At 39.2% G+C, this 27,665-nt stretch overlaps 1 protein-coding gene and 1 non-coding gene across 3 annotated transcripts in view; both read left to right on the top strand.

Annotated features, from left to right (window-relative positions):
* Positions 1–27,665, top strand: part of IPO7 (importin 7) — a 63,873-nt gene that overhangs the window by 28,191 nt on the left and 8,017 nt on the right. For both annotated transcript variants that reach the window (XM_008007250.3, XM_008007255.3), the window contains 18 exons: positions 2,033–2,189; positions 4,485–4,574; positions 8,483–8,577; positions 8,686–8,770; positions 11,005–11,139; positions 11,774–11,873; positions 12,904–12,980; positions 13,140–13,256; positions 16,178–16,267; positions 16,669–16,834; positions 17,722–17,882; positions 18,926–19,054; positions 21,654–21,720; positions 21,805–21,930; positions 22,995–23,092; positions 24,331–24,426; positions 25,551–25,771; positions 25,882–26,087. In XM_008007250.3, coding sequence (XP_008005441.1) covers positions 2,033–2,189; positions 4,485–4,574; positions 8,483–8,577; positions 8,686–8,770; positions 11,005–11,139; positions 11,774–11,873; positions 12,904–12,980; positions 13,140–13,256; positions 16,178–16,267; positions 16,669–16,834; positions 17,722–17,882; positions 18,926–19,054; positions 21,654–21,720; positions 21,805–21,930; positions 22,995–23,092; positions 24,331–24,426; positions 25,551–25,771; positions 25,882–26,087 — 2,216 coding nt within the window. The remainder of the gene's footprint in view (positions 1–2,032; positions 2,190–4,484; positions 4,575–8,482; positions 8,578–8,685; positions 8,771–11,004; positions 11,140–11,773; positions 11,874–12,903; positions 12,981–13,139; positions 13,257–16,177; positions 16,268–16,668; positions 16,835–17,721; positions 17,883–18,925; positions 19,055–21,653; positions 21,721–21,804; positions 21,931–22,994; positions 23,093–24,330; positions 24,427–25,550; positions 25,772–25,881; positions 26,088–27,665) is intronic.
* On the top strand, positions 16,411–16,592 carry LOC119624614 (small nucleolar RNA SNORA23). The gene has a single exon (XR_005240770.1). It is a non-coding gene; the product is annotated as a small nucleolar RNA SNORA23 (small nucleolar RNA).

Here is a 27,665-nt window from a genome sequence, read left to right as displayed (position 1 = left end):
AGGAGAGAATATCTGATGCAGAACAAGTATTTAAAGTCTCTTAGGGTGGGTGATGGACCTGTGATGCATAAATAGAGAGAGCTACATCATATTAGTTAGTGTTTAAAGGGAATTTTGTGTATACTTGTAGTTTGTATAATCAGATTGGAGAGTACAAATGGCTTTCTTTCGTGAATTGTTATTTTATCAACTCGAAGGTATAGATAAACTTTAAAAATATATGCTAGGTATAATTTCTTAGCACATTAAAGTAATATTTGAAATAATTTGTCAGTAGATTGTGTTAATAGCTTTAGCAGTCATTGTTAATGTGAACATTCCTTTTTGTATTTTTTATTCCTGGTGATTTACTTTGTTACTCATTTCAACTGGTAGGAAAAAAAATCTAGTTTTTAAAAAGAGTCTCCCATTATCATTTTAAAATGTACTCACTCAATTCTTTATATTTTCTCTCTTAAGGAAGAGGGGTACCAATAAATACAACTGGGATGTGCTATGGAAAACCAAGTTAAAGCTGTTTTGATAGTATCTATTCCAGAAAGATAAGCTGTGGCTCTTAGAATAATGATTTCTATAATCAGTAATCTGTATTTTACAAATTTAGTCTGCCTATTGACTCCTTAATAATGGAAGCTGGGGCTGGGAGCAGTGGCTCATCCTGTAATCCCAACACTTTGGGAAGCTGAGGCAGGCAAATCACTTGAGCCCAGGAGTTTGAGACCGGTTTGGGCAACATAGTAGAACCCGTCTCTATCCCTTTCTCTGCAGAAAAAAAAAAGAAAGTAATCAGCCGGGTGTGGTGGCACATGCCTGTAGTCCCAGCTACTCAAGAGGCTAAGGTGGGAGGATAGCTTGAACCTGGAAGGTTGAGGCTTCAGTGAGCCATGATCACCACTGCACTCCAGCCTGGGTGACAGTGAGGCATTTTCTCCAAAAATAATAAATAAAAGAAAGAGGATACTGGAATTGCTTTTGTATAGTTATAAATTTGATTGTTTGGTTTTTTGTTTTTTGAGGCGAAGTCTCTTTCTGTTGCCCAGGCTGGAGTGCAGTGGCTCCCTGCAAGCTCCGCCTCCTGGGTTCGTGCCATTCTCCTGCCTCAGCCTCCCGAGTAGCTGGGACTACAGGTGCCCACCACCACGCCCGGCCAATTTTTTGTGTTTTAGTAGAGACGAGTTTTCACCGTGTTGGCCAGGATAGTCTTGGTCTCCTGACCTCATGATCTGCCCGCCTCGGCCTCCCAAAATGCTAGGATTAGAGGCGTGAGCCACCGTGCCCAACCCTCAACAGGCTTTTTAACAATACATATATTTTTTGAGATCAAGTCTCTCTGTCACCCAGGCTGTAGTGCAGTGGCACGATCTTGGCTCATAGTTGATAGCCTGTTGGTCACATTTTGTTGCCCTTTGGGTTAATGGAAGAACTTCTGGTTTATGATGTTTTTAGAAATAAAATATTTTCTGCTTTATGTATACCACTTCTGCCTTAATGCTGTTGGTATGTAAATTACTTAAGGATGGTAATATGTAATCAGTTTTATTTATCAGCTGCTACTATTTAGACAAATGCAATCGAATACTTCCTAACCAATTTAGAAAAAGAAAAATATCTAGAACAAAACCGTAAAAAGAAAGCATCTTGAACCTTGAGTAAAGATTATCTAGTATTTTCTGAACATTTATTATGAGGTTAATAACCTATTCCAGTTGCCTAGGTTCATGCCTAACTATGTAATACTGAGAAAGATAGTTAACGTCTGTGCCTCAGTTTCCTCAACTATAAAAGTGAAGATATTCATGTGCGCCTTGAAGATTATTGACCTCATAATACATATTCAGAAAATACTGGATAATCTTTACTCAGGGTTTTATTCAAGATGCTTTCTTTTTACGGTTTTGTTCTAGATATTTTTCTTTTTCTAAATTGGTTAGGAAGTATTTGATTATATTTGTGGAAATAAATGCATAGTTTAAATATATATAAAATTGTGGAAATAAATTCTTACAGAATTAGTTTGTATTCCTACTCAAAGGTATAAAAAACCAGAGGAGCGGAGTCCATTGGTAGCAGCAATGCAGCATTTTCTGCCAGTTCTAAAGGATCGTTTTATCCAGCTTCTTTCTGACCAGTCTGATCAGTCTGTCCTCATCCAGAAACAAATATTCAAGATCTTCTATGCTCTTGTTCAGGTAATAGCTATGAAGCAGTTTTTATATATAAAAAGTTAGTCTGTCATTTACCACATTAAGAATTAACAAAGAATTTCAGCATCTGAATAATAGTTAATTTGAAAATCTACATTAAGTGGATGGTTTTCTAGCAAAACATAAATTGCCAAAATTGTAAGTCCAAACAAACATACTTCCTCCCCAAATACATAAACAACCCTAATGAATCTTTTTTTTTTTGAGACTGTCTCGCTCTGTCGCCCAGGCTGGAGTGCAGTGGCGTGATCTCGGCTCACTGCAACCTCCTCCTCCCGGATTCAAGCAATACTCCTGCCTCAGCCTCCTGAGTAGCTGGGGTTACAGGCACGTGCCACCATGCCTGGCCAATTTTTGTATTTTTAGTGGAGACAGGGTTTCACCATGTTGGTCAGGCTGGTCTCGAACTCCTGACCTCATGATCGCCTACCTTGGCCTCCCAGGGTGCTGGGATTACAGGCATGAGCCACTGTGCCAGGCCCCTGATAAATCTTAAATTGCAAATGGGCAATGTCTAATTCTCTTAAACCATCCACTGCAACCAAATTAGTCAGTTTAGAAACTGTCTTTCACCTTAAGAATCAATGAATCTGGGCCAGGCGCGGTGGCTCACACCTGTAAATCCCAGCACTTTGGGAGGCCGAGGTGGGCGGATCACCTGAGGAGGGGAGTTCGAGACCAGCCTGACCCAACATGGAGAAACCCCGTCTCTACTAAAAACACAAAAAAATTAGCCGGGTGTGGTGGTGCATGCCTGTAATCTCGGCTACTCGGGAAGCTGAGGCAGGAGAAAAGCTTGAACGTGCGAGGTGGAGGTTGCAGTGAGCCAAGATCATGCCACTGTACTCCAGCATGGGCAACAAGAACAAAAACCCGTCTCAAAAAAAAAAAAAGTTAATGAATCTGAAAACCAGTTACTTGATTACAGTTGAAATCTAACACATACTTAATATGCAAAATATACATAGATTGTCTCAATACAAAATCTATTCCTAAACTTGTCACAAAAATACTAAATCAGTGGGCTTTACTGGTACACAGTAATGGCTTTTATTATTTCTGTATGTTGTTCTAAATTTTTCTAGGATAAAAGATACCCACTAAAGAAATGGTTGGGTCAGTATTCGCAGTGAAATGTAATTACTTGTAAAACAGATTTTTAAAAACCAGGAAAATTCTGGTTCTTTTTGTTGTACCGTGTACCATAGAAGGGTTTATCTCAAGTCATACCATTACATTAAAAACTCTCATTTAAATAGATCAGAGCCAGGCACAGTGGCTTGCACCTATAAGCCTGTAATCCCAGTTATTCTGGAGGCTGAGGTGGGAGGATTGCTTGAAACCAGGAGTTCAAGGCTGCACTCCATCCTCACAGAGCGAGACCTAGTCTCTTAAAAAAAAAGGAAGAAAGATCTATGACTTCACCTCCACTAAGATTGTACTTGCCTAACTCTATTCTTTCGTTGGATTTTGTATGTCTTTGCTAGATCTTTAAAGACATTCAGATATCTGCCACTATGAATCTAAGGGCACCTTAATGCCGTTCTGTTGGACTCTTACATGATTCTTTTGTTAAGTAATTTGAATAAACACTAGTCTTTTCAATATTTTTTCTAACTCTGAGGATCATAACTTTTGGATTAAATAATAGGTCTTTTTGAAAACTATCATAGGGCATAGGGAATAGGACAAAGTAGTTTCTCAACTCATTCTTTGAGACTAGCATACCCTGTTGTAAAAATATAGCCCCATCTCACTTGTGAAAATAGATGTCCTAAAATCCCAAATTGGATATCTATTTTATTGGCCTACTGAGAGATAGGATTTATCCCAGGCATACAAGAATGGATCGACAGTAAGAAATTAATTTTTAAATTAACCCTTACATCACATTAAAATAGAGACCTGTAACCATCTTTATGGATGTCAGATAAAGCTTTTCATAAAATTAAATAACTATGTCTGCTTTGAAAAAAATAAACAACTGTTAGAATCCTAAAATAGAATCTTTCTTAACTTGATGAAAGTTGTTCATTAAAAGTCTACAATAAATATCACACCTTATGGTGAAAATAAGATACCCCGGTAAAATGGGAATATGGCAAGGATGCCCACTCACTGTTTACCATTATAGATAACAAGCAAAGGAATTTGCCTATGTACTAAAAGTAGGAAATGTGGATTGAATGAAATGCTTTTGGTAGGCATTGTGAAGAGTAAAAAGAAGTGGGATTTTCTTTAGCAAGGATTTTGAAATATTAATTCTTGACTTTTATTTAGTATACACTACCACTGGAACTGATAAACCAACAGAACCTGACAGAATGGATAGAAATTTTAAAGACTGTTGTGAACAGGGATGTACCTAATGTAAGTTTCTATATGTTCTCTTATATTACTAAATACAAATATTTAATGGTCTTTTGAAGACTCTAACTGGTGTTTCCTGTAACATTCTTTATGAACTTTTATAATATGTGATGTGTTTTTCTCTAGATTAGAGGTACCTTTTCATTTGTTTACATATGCATTATATATGTACATTTACTCAGTGTAAAGAGTTGTAAAAGGTGTTTTTAAAAATATATTATTGGTTAAGTGCTTCTGTTATCCTTTTGTTTCATCCTAAATCTTCTGTTTCTTCTGAGTTCTTTAATTAAGAGCTCATAGCTGGCTCTTAGCCTAGTTAATTTGTCAGATGCCCACGTACAGAGGAAGAACTTGCTTTACAAATTGGCCAAACTTTGTAGTTATGTTATTTTCTCATAATAACTTTATTGAGAAATAACTCACATACCATGAAATTTATTCTTTTAAAGTACAACTTGGTAGTTTTTAGTACATTCAGAGTTTTCTAGTTGTGTTATTTTTATAATCAAAATTTTTAAAATTACTACAATTTTTCTTTATAGTCTAGTTTTCTTTTTTTTTTAATTTTTTTCCAAGATGAAGTTTCACTCTTGTTGCCCAGGCTGGAGTGCAGAGTGGTGCAATCTCGGCTCACTGCAACCTCTGCCTACTGGGTTTAGGCGATTCTCATGCTTCAGCTTCCCAAGTAGCTGGGACTACAGATGTGTGCCACCAAGTCGGGCTAATTTTTGTATTTTTAGAGAGATGGAGTTTCACCATGTTGGCTAGACTGGTCTCAAACTTCTGACCTCAGGTGATCTGCCCACCTTAGCCTACCAAAGTGCTGTGATTACAGGCATAAGCCACCATGCCCAGCCTATAGTCTAGTTTTCTAGAGATATAGGGGAATTTACAGATTACTGAATACCCTGTTTGTTGTGTTTTGTTTTGTTTTTTGATACAGAGTCTTACTCTGTCACCCAGGCTGGAGTGCGGTGGTGTGATCTCAGCTCACTGCAACCTCTGCCTCCCAGGTTCAAGCAATTCCCTGCCTTAGCCTCCCAAGTAGCTGGGATTACAGGTGCCCATCACCATGCCTGGCTAATTTTTTTATTTTTCGTGGAGACAGGGTTTCACCATCTTGGCCAGGCTGGTGTTGAACTCCTGACCTTGTGATCCACCTGCCTCAGCCTCCCAAAGCGCTGGGATTACAGGCGTGAGCCACCGCGCCCAGCCTACCTAGTGTGTTTTATGTACTGTTATTAATATATACTCATTTAACCCTCAAAATTCCTTCTGACTTTTATTTTAAACTTAGACATGGGAGGGTTATGTAATTTATCTAATATAATATTGTTAATCGCATAAGTGAGACCAAAGTCCTATTTTGTAGTTTAATTTTTTTTTTCTTTTTTCTTTTTTTTTTTTTTTGAGAAGAAGTCTCGCTCTGTCGCCCAGGCTGGAGTACAGTGGCCGGATCTCAGCTCACTGCAAGCTCTGCCTCCCGAGTTCACGCCATTCTCCTACCTCAGCCTCCCATGTAGCTGGGACTACAGGCGCCCGCTACCACGCCCGGCTAATTTTTTGTATTTTCAATAGAGACAGGGTTTCACCATGTTAGCCAGGATGGTCTCGATCTCCTGACCTCGTGATCCACCTGCCTCGGCCTCCCAAAATGCTGGGATTACAGGCGTGAGCCACCGCGCCTGGCTAATTTTTTTTTTTTAAGATTTGTTTCAAAAAGAGTTACAAACAATGCATAAGAAACAACATCTCTACACACTCCATAGGAAACTAGTTTGGTGTATATTTTTCTGTGCACATTTAATAGATATAAAATATAACTTTTAAAGGTCTCATATACATATTGTGTGCCTTTTTATGGTATAATTTATAATCTGTGCACCGATTATAAATAAACAATTCAGTGAGTTAACACAATTATACGTACCCATCTAACCATCACCTCAGAATGTTTGCTCATGGCTGGTTCTAGTCATCTCTGCCATTATCTCATTTCCTGCACAATAGATTTCATCTGTTTTAGAACTTATTAAGTAATCTTTTGTTCCTGGCTTCTTTCACTTAATATATTTATAATATTCTTTCATGTTGTGTAGTGGTATTTATTATATTTTATTGCTAAGTGGTATCCCATTGTATAGATATATCACAATTTATGTATGTTGATGGCCATCTGGGTAGTTTTACTTTTTCAGTATTAAAGGTAAAGCTATGAACATTCTTATGTGTCTTTTTGTGGTCAAATGTTTTTCACACTCTTGCATAAATATCAAAGAAAGGAATTGGGTCATAGGGTAGGTGTATGTTTTACTTTGTAAGTAGCTTCCAAAGTGGCTGTAGCATTGCTCTCACTAGCAATGTATGAGAGTGTTCACTTGCTCTGTATATTCACTTCCTTATCCTACTTGAAAAATATGTTATGGATAGGCTGGGCGCAGTGGCTCATGCCTGTAATCACAGCACTTTAGGAGGCTGAGGCGGGCGGATCATGAGATTAGGAGATCGAGACCATCCTGGCCAACATGGTGAAACCACGTCTCTACTAAAAATACAAAAATTAGCTGGGCGTGGTGGCACGCACCTGTCATCCCAGCTACTGGGGAGGCTGAGGCAGGAGAATCACTTGAACCAGGGAGGCGGAGTTTGCAGTGAGCCGAAATTGTGCCACTGCACTCCAGCCTGGCGACAGAGCAAGACTCTGTCTCAAAAAAAATATATATATATGTTATGGATGTCTTAGGTTAATATATAATGATCCAGTTCCTTCTTTCAGTGATTGTGTAATAATCTTTTTTTTTTTTTTTTTTTTTTTGAGACGGAGTCTCGCTCTGTTGCCTGGACTGGAGTGCAGTGGCCAGATCTCAGCTCACTGCAAGCTCCGCCTCCCGGGTTTACGCCATTCTCCCACCTCAGCCTCCCGAGTAGCTGGGACTACAGGCACCCACCACCTTGCCCGGCTAGTTTTTTGTATTTTTTATTAGAGACAGGGTTTCACCGTGTTAGCCAGGATGGTCTCGATCTCCTGACCTTGTGATCCGCCCGTCTCGGCTTCCCAAAGTGCTGGGATTACAGGCTTGAGCCACCGCGCCCGGCCGATTGTGTAATAATCTTTTATGGATCTTCCATAATTAAACATTCCCTTATTAATGAATGTTCAGGTTCTTGGCAATTTTTTTCATTACAAATAGTATTAGAATTAGTATTGTTGTACACAAATCCTTGCACATTTATACTTATATACCTGAAACTAGATTTCCGAAATGGAGTTTCTCATGCCCTTTCCATTATGAAATATACTGATTTTGATTAAGCTACAATTGTCGTGGCCTTGACTATACTATTTAGATCTTGACTAAAATGTTTGGTTTTAAGCTTGTAGAAGAATTTTAAAAAGCATGTCTTTTATAACCAACTAGTGAAGCAGTGAGGATGCCTCTTGGATTTAAATAGGGTTAATACTTTTCCAAGTCTAACCTTCTACTATGAAAGGCCAACATCAGGCCAGGTGCGGTGGCTCACGCCTGTAATCCCAGCACTTTGGGAGGCTGAGGCGGGCAGATCATGAGGTCAGAAGATCGAGACCATCCTGGCTAACACGGTGAAGTCCCATCTCTACTAAAAGTACAAAAAATTAGTTGGGCGTGGTGGGGGGGATGCCTGTAGTCCCAGCTACTTGGGAGGCTGAGGCGGGAGAATGGCTTGAACCCGGGAGACAGAGCTTGCAGTGAGCTGAAATGGCACCACTGCACTCCAGCCTGGGTGACAGAGCAAGACTCTGTCTCACAAAGAAAAAAAAAAAAGGCCAACATTAGAGAAACATTCACATTTTTGTCAATCTGTTCTCATCTCATTCTGTTCCTCCTATATTGTGTTATCTCTATCATTAAATAAGTGTCTCTTTAAAGGAAACACTTCAAGTTGAAGAAGATGATCGACCTGAGTTACCGTGGTGGAAATGCAAGAAGTGGGCCTTACATATTTTAGCAAGACTTTTTGAAAGGTAATCTCATCCATATATGGTGATTTAAATTAATTTATTAAGGTTTTGCTTTAAAGTGCTGGCATAAAGCATTATAAAGAAACAATGGGCATTTTGATGTTCTTTTAGATATGGAAGCCCTGGCAATGTTTCCAAGGAGTATAATGAATTTGCTGAAGTATTTCTGAAGGCATTTGCTGTTGGTGTCCAGCAAGTAAGTCTGTTTTTAGTTTTCTAAGTGAAAACATGGTATCTTTAAGTTAATTTATATATTGCTTATTTCTAGTTTCTTTGACTTCTAAAGAGTGCATGTTTGGACCCTGTACCAGGTCTCAAACATTTTTGGTCTCAGGATCTCTTTATGTTCAAATTACTTATGATACCATTGAGTTCTCATTTATGTGAGTTAGACCTAGTGATATTTATCATTTAGAAATTAAAATAAGAGTAAGCAGTTCATTTAAAAAATAATAACAGGCCTGTTACATGTTAACGGAAATAATTTTTTTTTTCTTTTTCTCTTGTTGCCCAGGTTGGAGTGCAGTGGCACAATCTTGGCTCACTGCAACCTCTGCCTCCCAGGTTCAAGCGATTCTCCTGCCTCATCAGTCTCCCGAGTAGCTGGGATTATAGGCATGCACCACCACACCCGGCTAATTTTGAATTTTTAGTGGAGATGGGTTTTCTCCATATTGGTCAGGCTGGTTTTGAACTCCTGACCTCAGGTGAACACGTGCCTCGGCCTCCCAAACTGCTGGGATTACAGGCATGAGCCACCGCGCCTGGCCCATAATTCTAATTTTTGCTTGAAACCTCAAATTTTAACACCAGTAACATATTGTCAGCAATTTTCCTTGAAATGATGTAATCATTTTATTCGTTTTTGAGAAAAATCTGCCGTATTCATAGTCTCAATAACTGTTGTCTATCAGTTGTTCTTTCAAGCGTAATGTAGTGTTTCGTGGAATAAGAGACTATTTCAGCTTGCAACTCAATCTCCCAAGTGTTATAACCATTGTACTTTGGTATGTAGTAGAATGGCTGTATGTATACTTCTCATTGAGTAATCATAATTTTTCTTGTCATTACATATATTCTTGGCTGGGTGCAGTAGCTCACACCTGTAATCCCAGCACTTTGGGTGGCCAAGGTGGGCAGATGATGAGGTCAGGAGTTCAAGACCAGCCTGGCCAACATGGTGAAACACTGTCTCTACTAAAAATACAAAAATTAGCTGGGTGTGGTGGTGTGTGCCTGTAATCCCAGCTACTGGGGAGGCTGAGGCAGGAGAATGGCTTGAACCCAGGAGGCAGAGGTTGCAGTGGGCTGAGATCACGCCACTGCACTCCAGCCTGGGAGACACAGCAAAACTCTGTCTTAAAAAAAAAAAAAAAAAAAAGGAAAAACTTGTTCTATAAGAATATGGCTGTAAAGAATACAGTGACTTGGCCGGGAGTGGTGGCTCACGCCTGTTATCTTAGCACTTTGGGAGGCTGTGGAAGGCAGATTACCTGAGGTCAGGAGTTCAAGACCAGCCTGACCAACATGGAGAAATCCTATCTCTACTAAAAATACAAAATTAGCCGGGCATGATGGCGAATGCCTGTAATCCCATCTACTCAGGAGGCTGAGGCAGGAGAATCACTTAAACCTGGGAGGCAGAGATTGCGGTGGGCCAAGATCGTGCCATTGCATTCCAGCCTGGGCAACAAGAGCAAAACTCCATCTCAAATAAATAAATAAGTAAATAAAAATACAGTGATTTTAATATCATACTCTCTTGATTCAAATAAAGCAACAGAACATTTAACACCATGGTTTTGTACCATCGATGCAAATACTGATTTACTCAAAACACAGTTTTTTAAAAAAGGAAAAAGATAACATTATTACGAAAGTAGCTTTAAACTAGTAGATCCTCTGAAATAGTCTTGGGGACCACTAGAGGTTGTGGACCACATTTTGCATTATCGATGTTCTGAAACATGAAGTAGAGTGAGAACTATTGACAGATGCTAAATAGGCAGTTGACTGCTTCGGGTAAGGTTTTCCCAGAAGATGGCTTTAACAAGATAGGATTTTCTCCCAATACTGTGATTTTTCAGTAGGTAGCATATGGGTTAGGTGTGGTGGCTTACACCTGTAATCCCAGCACTTTGGGAGGCTGAGATGGGAGAATCGCTTGAGGCCAGGAGTTAGAGACCAGCCGGGACACCGTAGTGAGACACTGTCTCTAACAACAACAACAAAAACACCAGAAAAACGAAGATAGCATATAGTTTTCTCTTTTCTTAATCAGAAATGAGTTAAATTATTTTTCAAAGTATACAGTTGTTTTTCTTGATGATGAGCTGGATATTAAGATATGTGTTAACTGTTTTTACTGGCTTGTAAGTGGTTGAAATTTCTATTTGAACATTGATTTTTGATCGAAAATTTTTTCCCAAGGTTTTATTGAAGGTGTTGTATCAGTACAAGGAGAAGCAATATATGGCTCCTCGAGTTTTACAACAGACATTAAATTATATTAATCAAGGAGTTTCTCATGCTCTCACCTGGAAGAATCTGAAGCCCCATATACAAGTAATAATTTTTATCTGAAATGTTTTTATAGCAAATATAATAGAAATAACATCAATTGTCATAAAGGTTGAAAAATTGCATGTTTGTTGAGTTATGTTACTTAGTCTACTTCTGGTGATTGTTTTGAGAGTATAGCAGAAAAAGGAGAGAAAACACTCTGACATAAAGTTATGAGAGTTATTTTGTGAATATCCAACTTATCTTTTAAAATCCAAAACTGTTTTCTTCAAACTTGTAATTTAAGTTCTTACTATTGGACTATGATTATATTTTATCATGTAATTTGGAGTAGCCAAGGAAATTTATTTCACCAGATGCGTTTCTAGGATGTGACTTACCTGCTATTTCTGTGAATAATTTATGTGCTTTATTTAGAGCTATAGAATTTTATAGACTAAATTATATATATTTAGAATACTTAATTGCAACCTATGTACATGTATATCTTATAATTACTTATTACAGAGAGGGGAAGTTTGGTAGTTGATCTTAGAACACATTAAATGCATTACTAACGTTTGATATTAAGCTTTAAAATACATATAGTGTTACTTTGGTTTTAATACTTAAAGGAAATTTGAAGGTTTAAATTTGAAAATTGATGGCTATTGTTTTCTTAACTTTTAAATTGCAGGGCATTATCCAAGATGTTATTTTTCCATTGATGTGCTACACAGATGCTGATGAGGAACTTTGGCAAGAAGACCCTTATGAATATATACGCATGAAGTTTGGTGAGGAATTTTCACAGTTTTAGAAACAAAAAATGTCAGTAATTAAGATTACAGTGATTGTGTGTAGCCAACCTAGGGGGTATTATATTTCTTCTTTGGTGTTTTAATTCATCCCTTGTGTAGTCGTTTTTGGGGCTATTTATTAATTATGATATTTGATAATGATAATCTTATTTTTAGCAGACACAAATTCAGTACTGTTAAGTTTTCATTACTGAATGCCAAAACTGTTAGATATTTAAGATTACACCTCAACACTAAATGTCTCAACTATACTTTTGGATCTTATGTTAGCTATCATATGAGTGGGAAATGAGAAAACACATCTTGGAAGTTGGAGTCACATGAAGTCCTTGTACAGAACTAAAGAATTGTAATTTGGCTAATAATGTTGAGTATTGGTCCTTCTTACCAAGTCATCTGTGCTTTTCGCAGCTTGTACTTTTGTGACCCTGTTGTGAAAATTCTAACATCAGTAGTGTTTCATATATATGATTTAAACTGCTAAGTTCTGAGTTAACAAAAACAAAAACTATTAGGAGGAATTAATGGATTAACATTTAATATGCATAGGCCAGGTGCGTTGACTAAGGCCTGTAAATCCCAACATGTTGGGAGGCCTAGGTGGGAAGATCGTTTGAGGTCAGGAGTTTGAGACCAGCCTGGCCAATATAGTGAAAACCCATCTCTACTAAAAACACAAAAATTAGCCGGGCATGGTGGCAGGCACCTGTAAACCAGCTACTTGGGAGGCTGAGGCAGGAGAATTGCTTGAACCTGGGAGTTGGAGGTTGCAATGAGCCGAGATCGCCCTACTGCACTCCAGCCTGAGTGACAGAACGAGACTCCATCTCAAAACAAGCAAATAAAAACATTTAATTTGTACAGAAAAGACATTGAATTCTGCTTTTGCAAAATTATAAGGGGATCTGGGATCATTTTCGTACCATATGTAAATATTAAGCGATTTTTTTAATGCTTTGGTGAAGAAATTAATATTTATTGTCTTAATTTTAAACTTGTTCTCTAGATGTATTTGAAGATTTCATTTCTCCTACCACTGCTGCCCAGACACTTTTGTTTACAGCCTGTAGTAAGAGGAAAGAGGTAGGCTTATTTAATGTTTAGATAACTTTTGCTGTATTATTTAACATTTATTCAACTATACACTCAGTTTTACATGTTAGTCATGTGAGTCATTTTGTTAGTATGTTTTTTAAGGACTGTTGGCCTATTCAATAACAGTACTTTTCTCTTTTAATCTAGGTACTGCAAAAGACTATGGGATTTTGTTACCAGATTCTTACAGAACCAAATGCTGACCCTCGAAAAAAAGATGGAGCCCTGCATATGATTGGCTCTTTAGCTGAAATACTTCTGAAGGTATTCTTTAGTGTGTTTGTATGTGCATGAGTATGCAAGTAGTTTTTAAAAATAAACAGCCAGCCAGGCACAGTGGCTCACTTCTATAATCCCAGCACTTTGGGATGCTGAGGCAGGCAGATTGCCTGAGCCCAGGAGACCAGTCTGGGCAACATAGTGCGACCCCATCTCTATAAAAATAAAAAATAGGCCAGGTGTGGTTGCTCACGCCTGTAATCCCAGCTCTTTGGGAGGCCAAGGAGGGGGGATCACCTGAGGTCAGGAGTTGGAGATCAGCCTGGCCAACATGGTGAAACCCCGTCTTTACTAAAAATACAAAAATCAGCCGGGCATGGTGGTGGGCACCTGTAATCCCAGCTACTTGGGAGGCTGAGGCAGGAGAATCACTTGAACTCAGGAGGCGGAGGCTGCAGTGAACCGAGATCATGCCACTGCACTCTACGCTCCAGTCCAGGTGACAGAGACTCCGTCTCAAAAAATAAAAATAAAAAATAGCAGCCTTATAGAGTGTACAGCTCAATGGTTTATTCACAGTTGTATAACTATCACCCCCAGAAGGAACTCTGTATACATTAGCAGTCACTCCATATTTCACCCCAAATCTCCCAGCCCTAGGCTACCTATAGTCCACATTTTTTCTATGGATTTGTTTATTCTGGGTATTTTATATAAATGGAATCATATAATATGTAGCCCTTTTTGGGTGACTTAATTTGGTGTAATGTTTTCAAGTATTATCCGTGTTGTAGCATGTTTCAGTACTTTTTCCTTTTTGTTGCCAAATTATATTTCATTATATTAATATACCTCATTTTATTTACTCATTCATTAATTGTTTCTACTTTCTGGCTACTACAAATGTTGCTGTGAACATTCATGTTTAAGTTTTTATGTGGACATAATGTTTTCATTTTTCATGGGTGTGTACCTAGGATTATGAATTGCTGGTCATAATCTGAGACACTGCAGGACCATTTTCCAACATAGCTATACCATTTTATATTTCTACCAGCAGTATATTTTGATTATAGCCATCTTAGTGAATGTGAAGTAGTATCTCTTTGTGGCTTTGAAACTTTTCATGTGCTTATTGTCCATTTGTATATTTTCTTTAGAGAATATCTATTCAAATTGCTTGCTCCAAAAACATTGCTTGCCTTTGTTTTTGTTTGTTTGGTCTTTTTTTTGAGATGGAGTCTTGCTCTGTCACCTAGGCTGGAGTGCAGTGGTGAGATCTCGGCTCGCAGCCAGCAGTTTCCCGGGTTCAAGTGATTCTCCTGCCTTAGCCTCCCCAGAAGCTGAGCTTTCCAGCCCCACCTCCCTATATGCTGGAGTGCAGTGGCACAGTCTCGACTCACTGCAACCATGAGGATACTCATGCCTCAGGTGCCCACCACCAGCCAAATTTTTGTATTTTTAGTAGAGATGGGGTTTTGCCATGTTGGCCAGGCTGGTCTCGGAACTCCTGGCTTCAGGTGATCCGCCCGCCTCAGCCTCCCAAGGTGCCAGGATTAAAGGCGTGAGCCCCCGTGCCTGAGCCTTGCCCATTTTTAATCGGGTTATTTGTCTTTTATAATTGAGTTGTTAGAAATCTTTACATTCTAAAGCCAGGCACTAAATATTCATAGAATATTTAGTCATTGTATCTTTTATCTTTTCGTTTTTTGGAAATGGAGCCTCACTCTGTCACACAGGCTGGAGTGCAGTGGTGTGATCTCTGCTCACTACAGTCTTCACCTCCTGAGTTCAAGAGATTCTCCTGCCTCAGCCTCCCAAGTAGCTGGGACTGCAGACATCTGCCACAACACACCAGCTAATTTTTGTATTTTCGGTAGAGACGGGGTTTCACCATGTTGGCCAGGTGGTCTCGAACTCCTGACCTCAGGTGATCCACCCGTCTCGGCTTCTCAAAATGCTGGGATTCCAGGCGTGAGCCACTGCACCTGGCCGTCTTTCATCTTTTCTATACGTGTTCACCCATCCTTCTCTTTGTTTATAAAGTATATATTAAAGACATTCTAATCATTTGTGGTATAGAAGGCTGAGAATTAAGTGAGTTCTCTTGGCACGTTCAAGTTTATTCTTACCTTTCACTCAGCTTCACTTAGGGGTAATACCTTACATAGGTAGAGGCACAGTTATCAAAAACATGAAGTTGATTTTGAGTTGATACTATCAACTAATCTATGGACCTTTTTAAAATTTCATAAGATTTCCCACTGTGTCTTTTTTTCTGTTCCATGACCCAGTCCAGGGTCTCACATTGCATTAAGTTGTCATGTTTGATTATGTAAGTGTCGATATATAAGTGTCTTACATTTTTAATGTTGATTTAATGTGCAGTTTAAGGAACTTTTGTAAAAAGCTTCTTTGCACTTAGAAAATACTCACCTTGAATATTGAGAGTGCCTTTTTAGAGAATCACTTGAACCCGGGAGGTGGAGGTTGCAGTGAGCCAAAATTGTGCCACTGGACTCCAGCCTGGGCGACAGAGTGAGACTCCGTCTCAAAAAAAAAAAAAGTCTGCCTTTTTAGATAGCCAGTTTATTAGTTTGAAAGCAGGATTTTTCTCAGGTTATGTTATTTTCAACCAGAAACTTTATCAGAGAAGTTTTTTAATTATAAAAGTTTCATAGTAACAAATAAAATTAACCAAACTTACAACACTCAAACACTATTGCTGGTAAGATTTGGCATAATGGCTTTCTAATCAAGGAATATAAAAGCATGTAAAAATGTGTTTAGTGGTTTTTGGTGGTGAAGTTCTGGAATAAGAAAATTGGTTGTGGATTCTGGGGTTCAAAGAATGAGCATAAATATATGTAACATTAATAGTCATTTTTAACAGTGTTATATCTGTTTGGAAATTGAGATGATTATATTTGGAACTGTATCAAAGTAACTGTTGTTTATATTTACAGAAAAAGATCTATAAAGATCAGATGGAATACATGTTGCAGAATCATGTATTCCCTCTCTTCAGCAGTGAACTAGGCTACATGAGAGCAAGGGTATGTTTTAAAGCTGCATTATTTATATACTTTTGTCTTGTAATGAATGATTCTGTGGACTTTTATATTGAAACTTTGAAATGTTCACTTTGAAGGCTGTGTTTTATTTTAGGTTTCTGTTTAATGTAAATCTTTACATGGCTGCTGTAATGTGTGCATAGGTTTCATCTGTGTCTGGTAGCAGTGTCTGTCTGTGTTTTGCATTCAGATCTTGCTATCCACACAAACGTCATGCAGCCAAAGAGTAACTTGGGATCATAGTACTGGTCTAGTGTTGTCTCTGGACACATCTACCACTGACCAGCCTCCAAATTCCCACACACAGAACTCAGGGAATAGAGATTAGCTTGGGGGAATTTAAGGTAAGGTATCTACACTAACTCACTGTGTTTTTACAAAAGGCTTGCTGGGTACTTCACTATTTTTGTGAAGTGAAGTTCAAAAGTGATCAGAACCTTCAAACAGCCTTGGAGCTAACAAGAAGATGTCTGATTGATGATAGAGAAATGCCTGTGAAAGTGGAAGCTGCCATTGCTCTTCAAGTATTGATCAGCAATCAAGAAAAAGGTAAAGGATTTGTGTATGTCAAGAAAAGTGAATGTTGGCCAGGTGCGGTGGGTCACACCTGTAATCTTAGCACTTTGGTAGGCTTAGGTGGGAAGAGCGCTTGAAGCCAGGTGTTCAAGACCAGCCTGGGTAACATCTCTATAAAAAAATTTTTAAAAAATTAACTGAACATAGTGGCATGTACCTGTAGTGCCAGCTACTTGGGAATCTGAGGCAGCAGGATCACTCAGGCCCAGCAGTTTGAGGCTGCAGTGTGCTGTGATTGCCACTGTCCTCCAGCCTGGGCAACAGAGCAAAACCCTGCCTCTTATAAAAAAAAATATATATACACACACACACACACACAATATAGTTATATATATAGTTACATATAATATATAGTTATATATGTTATATATATAGTTACTATATATATATAACTATATATGTAGTAATTGTAAAAAGTCATAATCCTAGAAACTTGGCGTACTTGCTTTTTATGAGAAAGTACTTTTTAAAAAAACTCATTGATATTTGTTATACCAGGTTTTAAGAAGTTTTAGGTGTTTTTTTTTTGTTTGAGACGGAGTCTCGCTCTGTTGCCCAGGCTGGAGTGCAGTGGCCGGATCTCAGCTCACTGCAAGCTCCGCCTCTGGGGTTTATGCCATTCTCCTGCCTCAGCCTCCCAAGTAGCTGGGACTACAGGCGCCCGCCCCCTCGCCCAGCTAGTTTTTTGTATTTTTTAGTAGAGACGGGGTTTCACCGTGTTAGCCAGGATGGTCTTGATCTCCTGACCTCCTGATCCGCCCGTCTCGGCCTCCCAAAGTGCTGGGATTACAGGCTTGAGCCACCGCGCCCGGCCTAAGTTTTAGGTGTTTTATGCAAGTTTTTTACTCTTTCTCTTACAGCTAAAGAATATATCACGCCATTCATCAGACCTGTAATGCAGGCTCTTCTTCATATTATAAGAGAAACAGAAAATGATGACCTTACTAATGTAATTCAGAAAATGATCTGTGAATATAGTGAAGAAGTTACTCCTATTGCAGTAGAAATGACACAACATTTGGTATGTTGTTTGAACCTATCATTTTTGCAAGCATTTTAATGTAGCTCTCAGTATGTTCCAGGTTATGTCACAAGTGACTTGCCTTACCTTATAGCAGCCAACATTCTTGGCACTTGGGATTGGTTTCGTGGAAGATAATTTTTCCACAGATGGTCTGGGGGAGATGGCTTTGGGATGAAACTGTTCCACCTCTTATCATCAGGCAGGCAATGGTTTCTCATAAGGAGTGTGCAACCTAGATCCTTGAATGCACATTTCACAGTAGGGTTTGCACTCCTATGAGAATTTCTGGGAGTAATGCTCAGTCACCCACCACTTATCTACTGGTCCTAACAGGCCATGGACTGGTACCACTCCACAGCCTGGAGATTGGGGACCCTTGCTTTATAGCAGATACTTCACCGACATTACTGTGTAGCACATAAAGCCCTTGAGAGACACTTAAGTTATTTAATTCTAACACAGTTGTGTTTCAGAATTATTCCTGTTTTACAGAGAAAATGTGAGGTATAAAATGGTTAATTGCCTAAGCTAGGCAGGGTGGTGTTAGGATTTATGGATGGGCCTTCACAGTACTTGTTCTTAACTACTACCTCAGGCTGCAGCATGACTATCTGTGTAGTGGCCTGGAATGCTCAAAATAATTGATTGAATTTTACAGAAGATAAATCAGTGACCCCCTTGATGATTAAATATGCTTTTATTTGGACATTGTCAAGTCTTAACCAGTAATATTAATGACAACTATTCATAATATTAAGTACTTTTTATACCTTGCCTCATTTAGTCCTCATACGGTGTCTATAAAATCCCCAAAGTGGCATGCAGAAAAGGTCAAGAGAAGTCAAGTAGCTTGTTTAACGTCAACCAATGAGTAGACTATTTGATTATAGAGCTTAAGCTCTTTATGATCATTAATCAATTTGGAGACATTGATTTGTTGTGGTATCCCAATGAGAACGTTCTAATAATTAAAAGTCTTAGACAAAAACATGTTTATAATGCCTCAGTGACAAACTTGAGTTATATTCTCTTGAATCTAGGCAATGACATTTAACCAAGTAATCCAGACGGGGCCAGATGAAGAAGGTAGTGATGACAAAGCAGTTACTGCTATGGGAATTCTGAATACAATTGATACACTTCTTAGTGTAGTTGAAGATCATAAAGAGGTAAGAAGATGATCCAGTGTTGCAGTTTTTCAAGCCATTTTATGCTTTTTAGAGGGCTCTGATATCTCTCTGGCATCTCATGTACCGTGTTTTTGCCATTTTCCCTTTTAAAGATAAGATTGGTACATTATATTTTAAGTTCTAAAGTATTAGTAGAAGGAATAGGAAGCAAGTATTTGTTTTGCCATCTTAGGCCTCAGGATTTTGGCTCCTCATGGTTTCTCAGATCCGGAAATATGGTGGTTCCCAGGGGAAAAAAAATATTTTTCTTAGTTTTCTTTTTCTTTGAAAAATTTTGGTGACATACGCATAGCATAAAATTTACAATCCTAACCATTTTTAAGTATATTCATGTTGTTACGCAACCATTACTACCATCTTCTTAGTTTTCTTCTTTTCCAGTTGTCTTTTGGAAAAGTAAGAATTGTAATAATGGATTTTTTTTTTTTTTTTTTTGGAGACAGAGTCTTGCTCTGTTGCCCAGGCTGGATTGCAATGGTCGCTGCACCTGGCCCTGAAATTGTTTTTCTTAACATAAAGGAAATATTTTAAGTGTTAAAAATGTAATAAAATAAAGTTTAGTTGATTAAGAAGTTTTGGTTATAGTTTTCTTCTTATTTACTCTTTTCTGTATGTTTTAAATAATTCCATTTTTTAAAAAATCCATTATTGGGCGGCCGGGCGCAGTGGCTCATGCCTGTAATCCCAGCACTTTGAGAGGCCGAGGTGGGCAGATCACCTGAGGTCAGGAGTTTGAGACCATCCTAGCCAACATGGTGAAACCCCTGTCTCTACTAAAAATACAAAAAATTAGCTGGGCGTGGTGGCAGGCACCTATAATCCCAACTACTTGGCAGGCTGAGGCAGGAGAATCACTTGAACCTGAGAGGCAGAGGCTGCAGCGAGCCAAGATCACGCCACTGCACTCCAGCCTGGGCAACAGAGCGAGACACTACGTCAGAAAAGAAACAAAGGAAGAGAAAGGGAAAGGAAGGAGAAAAGAGAAGAGAAAAACAATTTCAGATTGATGCAGTTGAAAGCCCTCAGGGGACCACTTCCTAACCCCTTTTCCCTGCTTCCTTTCTTCCTATAGAAGTAACAGTCATTAATTGGTGTTTATAATTGCAGTGCAGATGCTTGTAATGTAATATATCTTTTATCCATAAATAACATGTTTTCAGATTATCTGCACGTTGCCTTTTACAGCATGAGGTTTTTCACTAAGCTTGTTTTTTTGAGACGGAGTCTCCCTTTGTTGCCTAGGCAGGAGTACAGTGGCACCATCTTGGCTCACTGCAATCTCTGCCTCCCAGGTTCAAGTGATTCTCCTGCCTCAGCCTCCTGAGTAACTGGGACTACAGGCATGCACCACCACGCCCAGCTAATTTTTCTATTTTTAGTAGAGACAGGGTTTCACCATTTTGGCAGGCAGGTCTGGAACTCGTGGCCTCAAGTGATCCACCTCTCTTGGCCTCCCAAAGTGCAGAGATTACAGGCATGAGCCACCACGCCAGCCACGTAAACTGTTTTTGTATTCTGCATTATAATTGGATATAAGCAGAAGCCATGACCAATCCTATATGTGCTTTATGTTTTAACAGATGAATTGTTAATTCTATTTAAGGAGTTGTAAATGTGTTAAGTTCTGTGTATTTGAAATGGATGTCTTGCTTTTATATCTGATTAGTGGATATTATTTTACCCTTCCTCTCCTTAACATTCTTATGGCCCTCGGGGATTTGGGGTCTAATTTAGGACTATATTGACAATTATAGAGGAATTTGTATTTTCTATCAGTCTTGAGTTGGGGGCTGAGTTCAGATTCCATGGTTCACTGTATCTAATACACTTTGAAAAACTAAGGTGACTTAAGGATTATTGAGATTCGTAGCAATAATGCCTTCCTTCAGATAATTTCTCTGTAAGTCATTGACAGTGACTTTTCATACATTGAGCTTGATTAATCTCTATTTGCACATAACAGATGTGCTATCTTCAGAATGGTTGTAACTCCTTCCTTTTTTTTTTTTTTTGAAATGGAGTTTTGCTCTTGTTGCCCAGGCTGGAGTGCAATGGCACTCGACTCACTACAACCTCTGCCTCCCGGGTTCAAGAGATTCTCCTACCTAAGCCTCCCAAGTAGCTGGGATTACAGGCACCCACCACCATGCCTGGCTAATTTTTTGTATTTTTAGTAGAGACGGGGTTTTACCATGCTGGCCAGGCTGGTCACAAACTCCTGACCTCAGGTGATTCACCTGCCTTGGCTTCCCAAACTGCTGGGATTACAGGCTTAAGCCACTGCACCCAGCCAACTCCTTTATTTTCATAGTTGTTTGCATTTTTCGAGAATGTTGTTTTTTCCTTTTTAGGTAAATTTAAACTGGCCATTCCTTGTGTTTTTCTGAATGTAATGGTATTTCATTCCATTTTTATCTGAGATCACAATTTCATAATGTGTAAGTCATTTTAAAACAAAGACTTAATTTTTTCACAATATTGACTTTACATTTAAGTGTACTGAATTATAGTATACGTTATCTTACTAAGCCATTTAGTGGGCTGTAACTGCATATGATTTTTTTTTCTTCTCTTTTAGATAACCCAACAGCTTGAGGGAATCTGCTTGCAGGTCATTGGTACTGTTTTACAACAGCATGTCTTAGGTATTATACCTCTGATTGTGCTAAGAATTTAGTGCTGTTTCACATGAGCAAGCATTTGCCTAATGACTCAGTATTCTCTTTTAGAATTCTATGAGGAGATCTTCTCTTTGGCGCACAGTTTGACATGTCAACAAGTGTCTCCACAGATGTGGCAGCTGCTACCCCTTGTATTTGAAGTCTTTCAGCAAGATGGCTTTGATTACTTTACAGGTGAGTCAAATCAGCATGGAAATACTGAGGGGTTTCCCTGCTTTGATTTATTTGTAGCTTATCATTTGAACGTACACTTTTTTTTTTTTTTTTGGAGACGGTGTTTCGCTCTTGTTGCCAAGGCTGGAGTGCAATGGCGCGATCTCGGCTCACTGCAACCTATGCCTCCTGGGTTCAAGTGATTCTCCTGCCTCAGCCTCCAAGTAGCTGGGATTACAGGCATGTACCACCATGCCCGGCTAATTTTGTATTTTTAGTAGAGACGGAGTTTCTCCATATTGGTCAGGCTGATCTCAAACTCCCGACCTGAGGTGATCGTCCTGCCTCAGCCTCCCGAAGTGCTGGGATTAAAGGCTTGAGCCACTGTGCCTAGCCTGAACGTACACTTTTGAGTGTTCAGACTGCTTCACTGTTCGGAAGAGTTATCAATAGAAGTTAACGCTCAGTGGTGACGCATGGTATTGATTTCTGCTATATAATTTAGTTATTATAGGTTTATTCTTTGTTAATACACATACATATCCACATACCCCCTCATAATCTTCTCCATATAAATGTAAAAATGTGTCTATAATTTTTATGTTTAAGTACAAAGAAAATCACTTTCATAATAGGATCATTTCTGCATTTAATTATAAATGAATATATTTTAATTAAAACTGAATGTTAAGCCCAGGCTTAGTGGATCACGCCTGTAATCCCAGCACTTTGGGAAGGCAGGAAAGCACTTCATTCCAGAAGTTCTCAACCAGCCTGGGCTGTTAGACCCTGTCTCTAAAAACGCTTTTAAATTAATCAGGCGAGATGGAGTGTGCCTGTAGTCCTAGCTACCTGGGAGGCTAAGGTGGGAGGATCACCTGAGTCCAGGGTTTGGAGTTACAGTGAGTTTTAATCACACCACTGCACTCCATCCTGGGCAACAGAGTGAGAGTGTCCACCCCTCCCCCCAAAAAAAGGTGAATGTTAGAGACAAAATGATCTCATAGATTTGGAAATTTTTCCAAAACAAAGATAAAGCATTTGTGTTACTAAAGATGTATAACTGATGTTTTTCATTAATACAGATATGATGCCCCTCCTTCATAATTATGTAACAGTTGATACAGACACACTTCTGTCTGACACCAAGTATCTTGAAATGATATACAGTATGTGCAAAAAGGTAGGTCATTTTTATATATCAGATTTCATGAGGCTTCTGCTATAAAATGTATGAAATTGTGAGGACTCATGTGATACCACATTGTAGTAATAAACATGTAAACATAGATCTAACAGAATTAAGGGCTTTAAAAGTTAAAAGTCATTGGTCCCTAGATGCCACAGCTTTGATAAATATATGTCTTTTGTGTGCCCTCTGACACTTGGAATTTGTTTTTGAATTTTAGAGTGCCTGGAGTTTAACTAACATAGTCTTATGGAATCAAAAGAAGGAAAGAGTCAAGAATTTGAGAGATTTTTGAAAGGATTAGGAATGGATAGAGATGTTTTATAAAGGAAAAGGTTAGCAGCTGTAGGTTTACAACAAGCAATAGGGAATGAATGTCCCCCTTCAGTCTGGTTGGGGAAACAAATAAACTGCAGTCCATCAGCATCAAAGTCAGTGTAATTGGTAGTATTTTAATTTCTAGCAATGTCTGTTGTAGGTCGTTAGAAAATGATTTGCTCCATGAAGTTTCTAGATTTCTTTCATCTCTTTCCCGTCTGACCACAAAGTCACACATAATCATCTAGTTATGTTAGTCGTTGTTTACTGCCAATTATATTATTAATATTAATATTCTGGGAATAGAGATATACCTATACTATCTACATTTCTATTCCTGAACACTTATTCATAATGTTTATAGTCATCTAGTTTTCACTAGCTTTTAAGTCCATGTTTGTTTCTTATCTGGAGTTCGTAGGGCCACGTTTGCCCTCAAAAGGCTGCCTCTTCCTCCCTCCATTCCTTCCTGCCCTACTGGTTTTTTTTTTGTTATTGTTATTGTTGTTTTCTTTTTCAAAGAGAAAAGAGTTTCCTAGAAACTACTCCTAGAAAGTAGTTCTTTACAGGAGAAAGGTTAGGTGTTTTAGCTACCACCTGTGTATGAGAAGTTAGTGGTTGTCAACTTGCTGTAATCCGGAATGGCACTACAGGATAGGTACTTTAATCACAAAAACAAAGGGCCAGAGGGGGCTAGACTATGAAAGATAGGAGGCAGACAGCTCCAGATCCTCACAGCTATCCAGATCCTTTAGACTTTCATCTGTGCAATGAACATTGCAGTTATTCGTATTAATTAGGATACTTCAGGTAATACTCAGAGCCTGTACACAGGGTAGGAAATTGTTTCCTTGATTTAGATATCTGATTTAAAGGATAAAGCCTTACTGCAGTTTATATTCTGTGTTGATCAGGTTCTTACAGGAGTTGCAGGAGAAGATGCAGAGTGTCATGCAGCAAAATTGTTAGAGGTCATCATTCTGCAGTGCAAAGGGCGTGGCATTGACCAGGTCAGTGAGGCTAATAATGATTTGTAGTTCAGAGGGGTAATCTTTTCCTTTCACTTTCTTCATTTTTTGGCGTTTGTTGCATATTCTGTATGTTTTTGTTTATTGAGACATCTAGACAATATTTTTAGTTTAAAATTTAATATATAACAATGATCATATGTTTAATACATAGGAATTAGACTAAGTTTTATGGCTACTTTGTTATGAAAAATAAATTTTGGCTTAAGATTTTTTGGATAGCTTTAGTAATTAAATTTCCATGGTCAGTTTTTTTTTTTTTTTTTTTGAGACCTCTCGCTGTGTCGCCCAGGCTGGAGTGCAGTGGCGCAATATCAGCTCACTGCAACCTCTGCCTCTGGGTTCAAGCAGTTCTCTGCCTCAGCCTCCAGAGTAGCTGGGATTACAGGCGCCTGCCACCATGCCTGGCTAATTTTTTATATTTTTAGTAGAGATGGGGTTTCGCCATTTTGACCAGGCTAGTCTCAAACTCCTGACCTCAAGTGTTCTGCCTGCCCCAGACTCCCAAAGTGCTGGGATTACAGGCGTGAGCCACATCACCCGGCCCATGGTCAGTTTTAATAGGAACATTGTGAAGGCATGATTGATATTGTCGTGAGCTTTTTAAAATTTATTTATTTATTTTATATATTTTTTTGAGATGGATTCTCTCTCTGTCGCCCAGGCTGGAGTGCAGTGGCATGATCTTGGCTCACTGCAAGCTCCACTCCCCAGGTTCACGCATTCTCCTTCCTCAGCCTCCCAAGTAGCCGGGACTACAGTCGCCCACCATCGCGCCCAACTAATTTTTTGTATTTTCAGTAGAGATGGGGTTTCACCATATTAGCCAGGATGGTCTCCATCTCCTGACCTTGTGATCCGCCCGCCTTAGCCTCCCAAAGTAGTGGGATTACAGGCGCTCGGCCCGTCGTGAGCTTTTAATAGCTCCATGAAGACTACTAGGCTTTCTCTAAAATTAGATTTCTCAGTACAGTGCCTCAGCAATAAATATTGGTCATGTAATGCTACAATAGGGTTAATTGAGGCAACAAAGAAGTTAATATTTTTAGGATAGTTTGCATGCTATTAATTATAGTCTTAGAATATCTTGCTATCTTTTTTTGTAGTGCATTCCCTTATTCGTGGAAGCAGCCTTAGAAAGACTGACAAGAGAGGTTAAGACAAGTGAACTTCGAACTATGTGTCTGCAAGTTGCAATTGCAGCTTTATATTATAATCCACACCTACTACTCAATACCTTAGAAAATCTTCGTTTCCCTAATAATGTTGAACCAGTTACAAATCATTTTATTACACAGTGGCTTAATGATGTTGACTGTTTCTTGGGGTAAGTGACACATATTGCAATTTTATTACATTTGCTTTGCGAGGAACTCTGCTTATTTAAGAAAAGAAAACAGAATTTTTTCTTTCTTTCTTTTTTTTTTTTTTTTTAAGGCTTCATGACAGAAAGATGTGTGTTCTCGGACTCTGTGCTCTTATTGATATGGAACAGATACCTCAGGTTTTAAATCAGGTTTCTGGACAGATTTTGCCAGCTTTTATCCTTTTATTTAATGGATTGAAAAGAGCATATGCTTGCCATGCAGAACACGAGAATGACAGTGATGATGATGATGAAGCTGAAGATGATGATGAAACCGGTAAGGGATTTTCAGTGGAAGAAGACGAAACGTATCTACTCAGAAATATAACCGGACTGGGCCAGGCGCAGTGGCTTATGCCTGTAATCCCAGCATTTTGGGAGGCCAAGGCAGGTGGATTACAAGGTCAGGAGTTGGAGACCAGCCTGGCCAGTATGGTGAAACCCCGCCTCTACTAAAAATACAAAAATTAGCTGGGTGTAGTGGTGGGCACTTGTAGTCCCAGCTACTTGGGAGGCTGAGGCAGGAGAATCACTTGAACCCATGAGGCAGAGGTTGCAGTGAGCCAAGATTGCATGCATCACTGCACTCCGGCCTGGGCAACAGAGTGAGACTCCGTCTCAGATTTAAAAAAAAAAAAAGAAAAAGAAAAAAAGAAACATCACTAGCCCTTCTCCCAAGTATGTACGTGGGATCATACCCAAATGCTTTCATTCACAGAAAAGACTTCCTATCTTCTAACTAGAGTGATGTAATCAGGAACTTCAGCTGTATCACCAACATGTAGAGCAGTTCAAATCATTATAGTATGCAATCGACAAAGATTTGTTAATTTTATACATTCTCAGCACTGTAGATACAAAGATGAATGAGATGTCATGCGGTTCTTCAAAAGTTTTCTATCCGACTGTGGGAAAGTATTACAAAGCCAAATAATTCTGTATATAATAATAGAGTTCTCACAAAAGTGCTGAGTCCACTTAAGAGCGAGAGATTATAGCTCCCTTTTTTATAAAGTGACATGAGCCTTTTTTGTAAGTTTTTGTAAGGTGGCATGAGTCTGTAGTCCTAGTTACTTGGGACTCTGAGGTATCAGATTCGCTTGAGCCCAGGAGTTTGATTCCAGCCTGGGCAACATAGTGAAACCCCATTTCTTTTTGTTTTGTTTTGTTTTGTTTTTGAGACAGAGTTTTGCTCCTGTTGCCCAGGCTGGAGTGCAATGGCACGATCTTGGCTCACTGCAACCTCTGCCTCCTGGGTTCAAGCGATTCTCCTGCCTCAGCCCCCCAAATACCTGGGATTATAGGTGCGTGCCACCATGCTAGTCTTATTTTTGTATTTTTAGTAGAGACGGGATTTCACTATGTTGGCCAGGCTGGTCTCGAACTCCTGGCCTCAGATGATTCACCCTCCTGGGCCTCCCAAAGTGCTGGGATTATAGGCGTGAGCCACTGCACCCTGCTGTGAAACCCCATTTCTTTTTTTTTTTTTTTTTTTTTTTTGAGACAGAGTCTTGCTCTGTCGCCCAGGCTGGAGTGCAGTGGCCGGATCTCAGCTCACTGCAAGCTCCACCTCCGGGGTTTATGCCATTCTCCTGCCTCAGCCTCCTGAGTAGCTGGGACTACAGGCGCCCGCCACCTCGCCCGGCTAGTTTTTTGTATTTTTAGTAGAGACGGGGTTTCACCGTGTTAGCCAGGCTGGTCTCGAACTCCTGGCCTCAGATGATTCACCCTCCTGGGCCTCCCAAAGTGCTGGGATTACAGGCTTGAGCCACCGCACCCGGCCGAAACCCCATTTCTTTAAAAAAGTTGTGGGGATTACATGAGGGAATCCTTGACACTTAACATAGGGCTTAGC

The sequence above is a fragment of the Chlorocebus sabaeus genome, chromosome 1, assembly GCF_047675955.1.
Source record: "Chlorocebus sabaeus isolate Y175 chromosome 1, mChlSab1.0.hap1, whole genome shotgun sequence".
In the NCBI taxonomy this organism is placed as follows: domain Eukaryota; kingdom Metazoa; phylum Chordata; class Mammalia; order Primates; family Cercopithecidae; genus Chlorocebus; species Chlorocebus sabaeus.
Note: the sequence above shows the minus strand (reverse complement) of the source record. Positions and strands in the feature narration are given on the sequence as shown.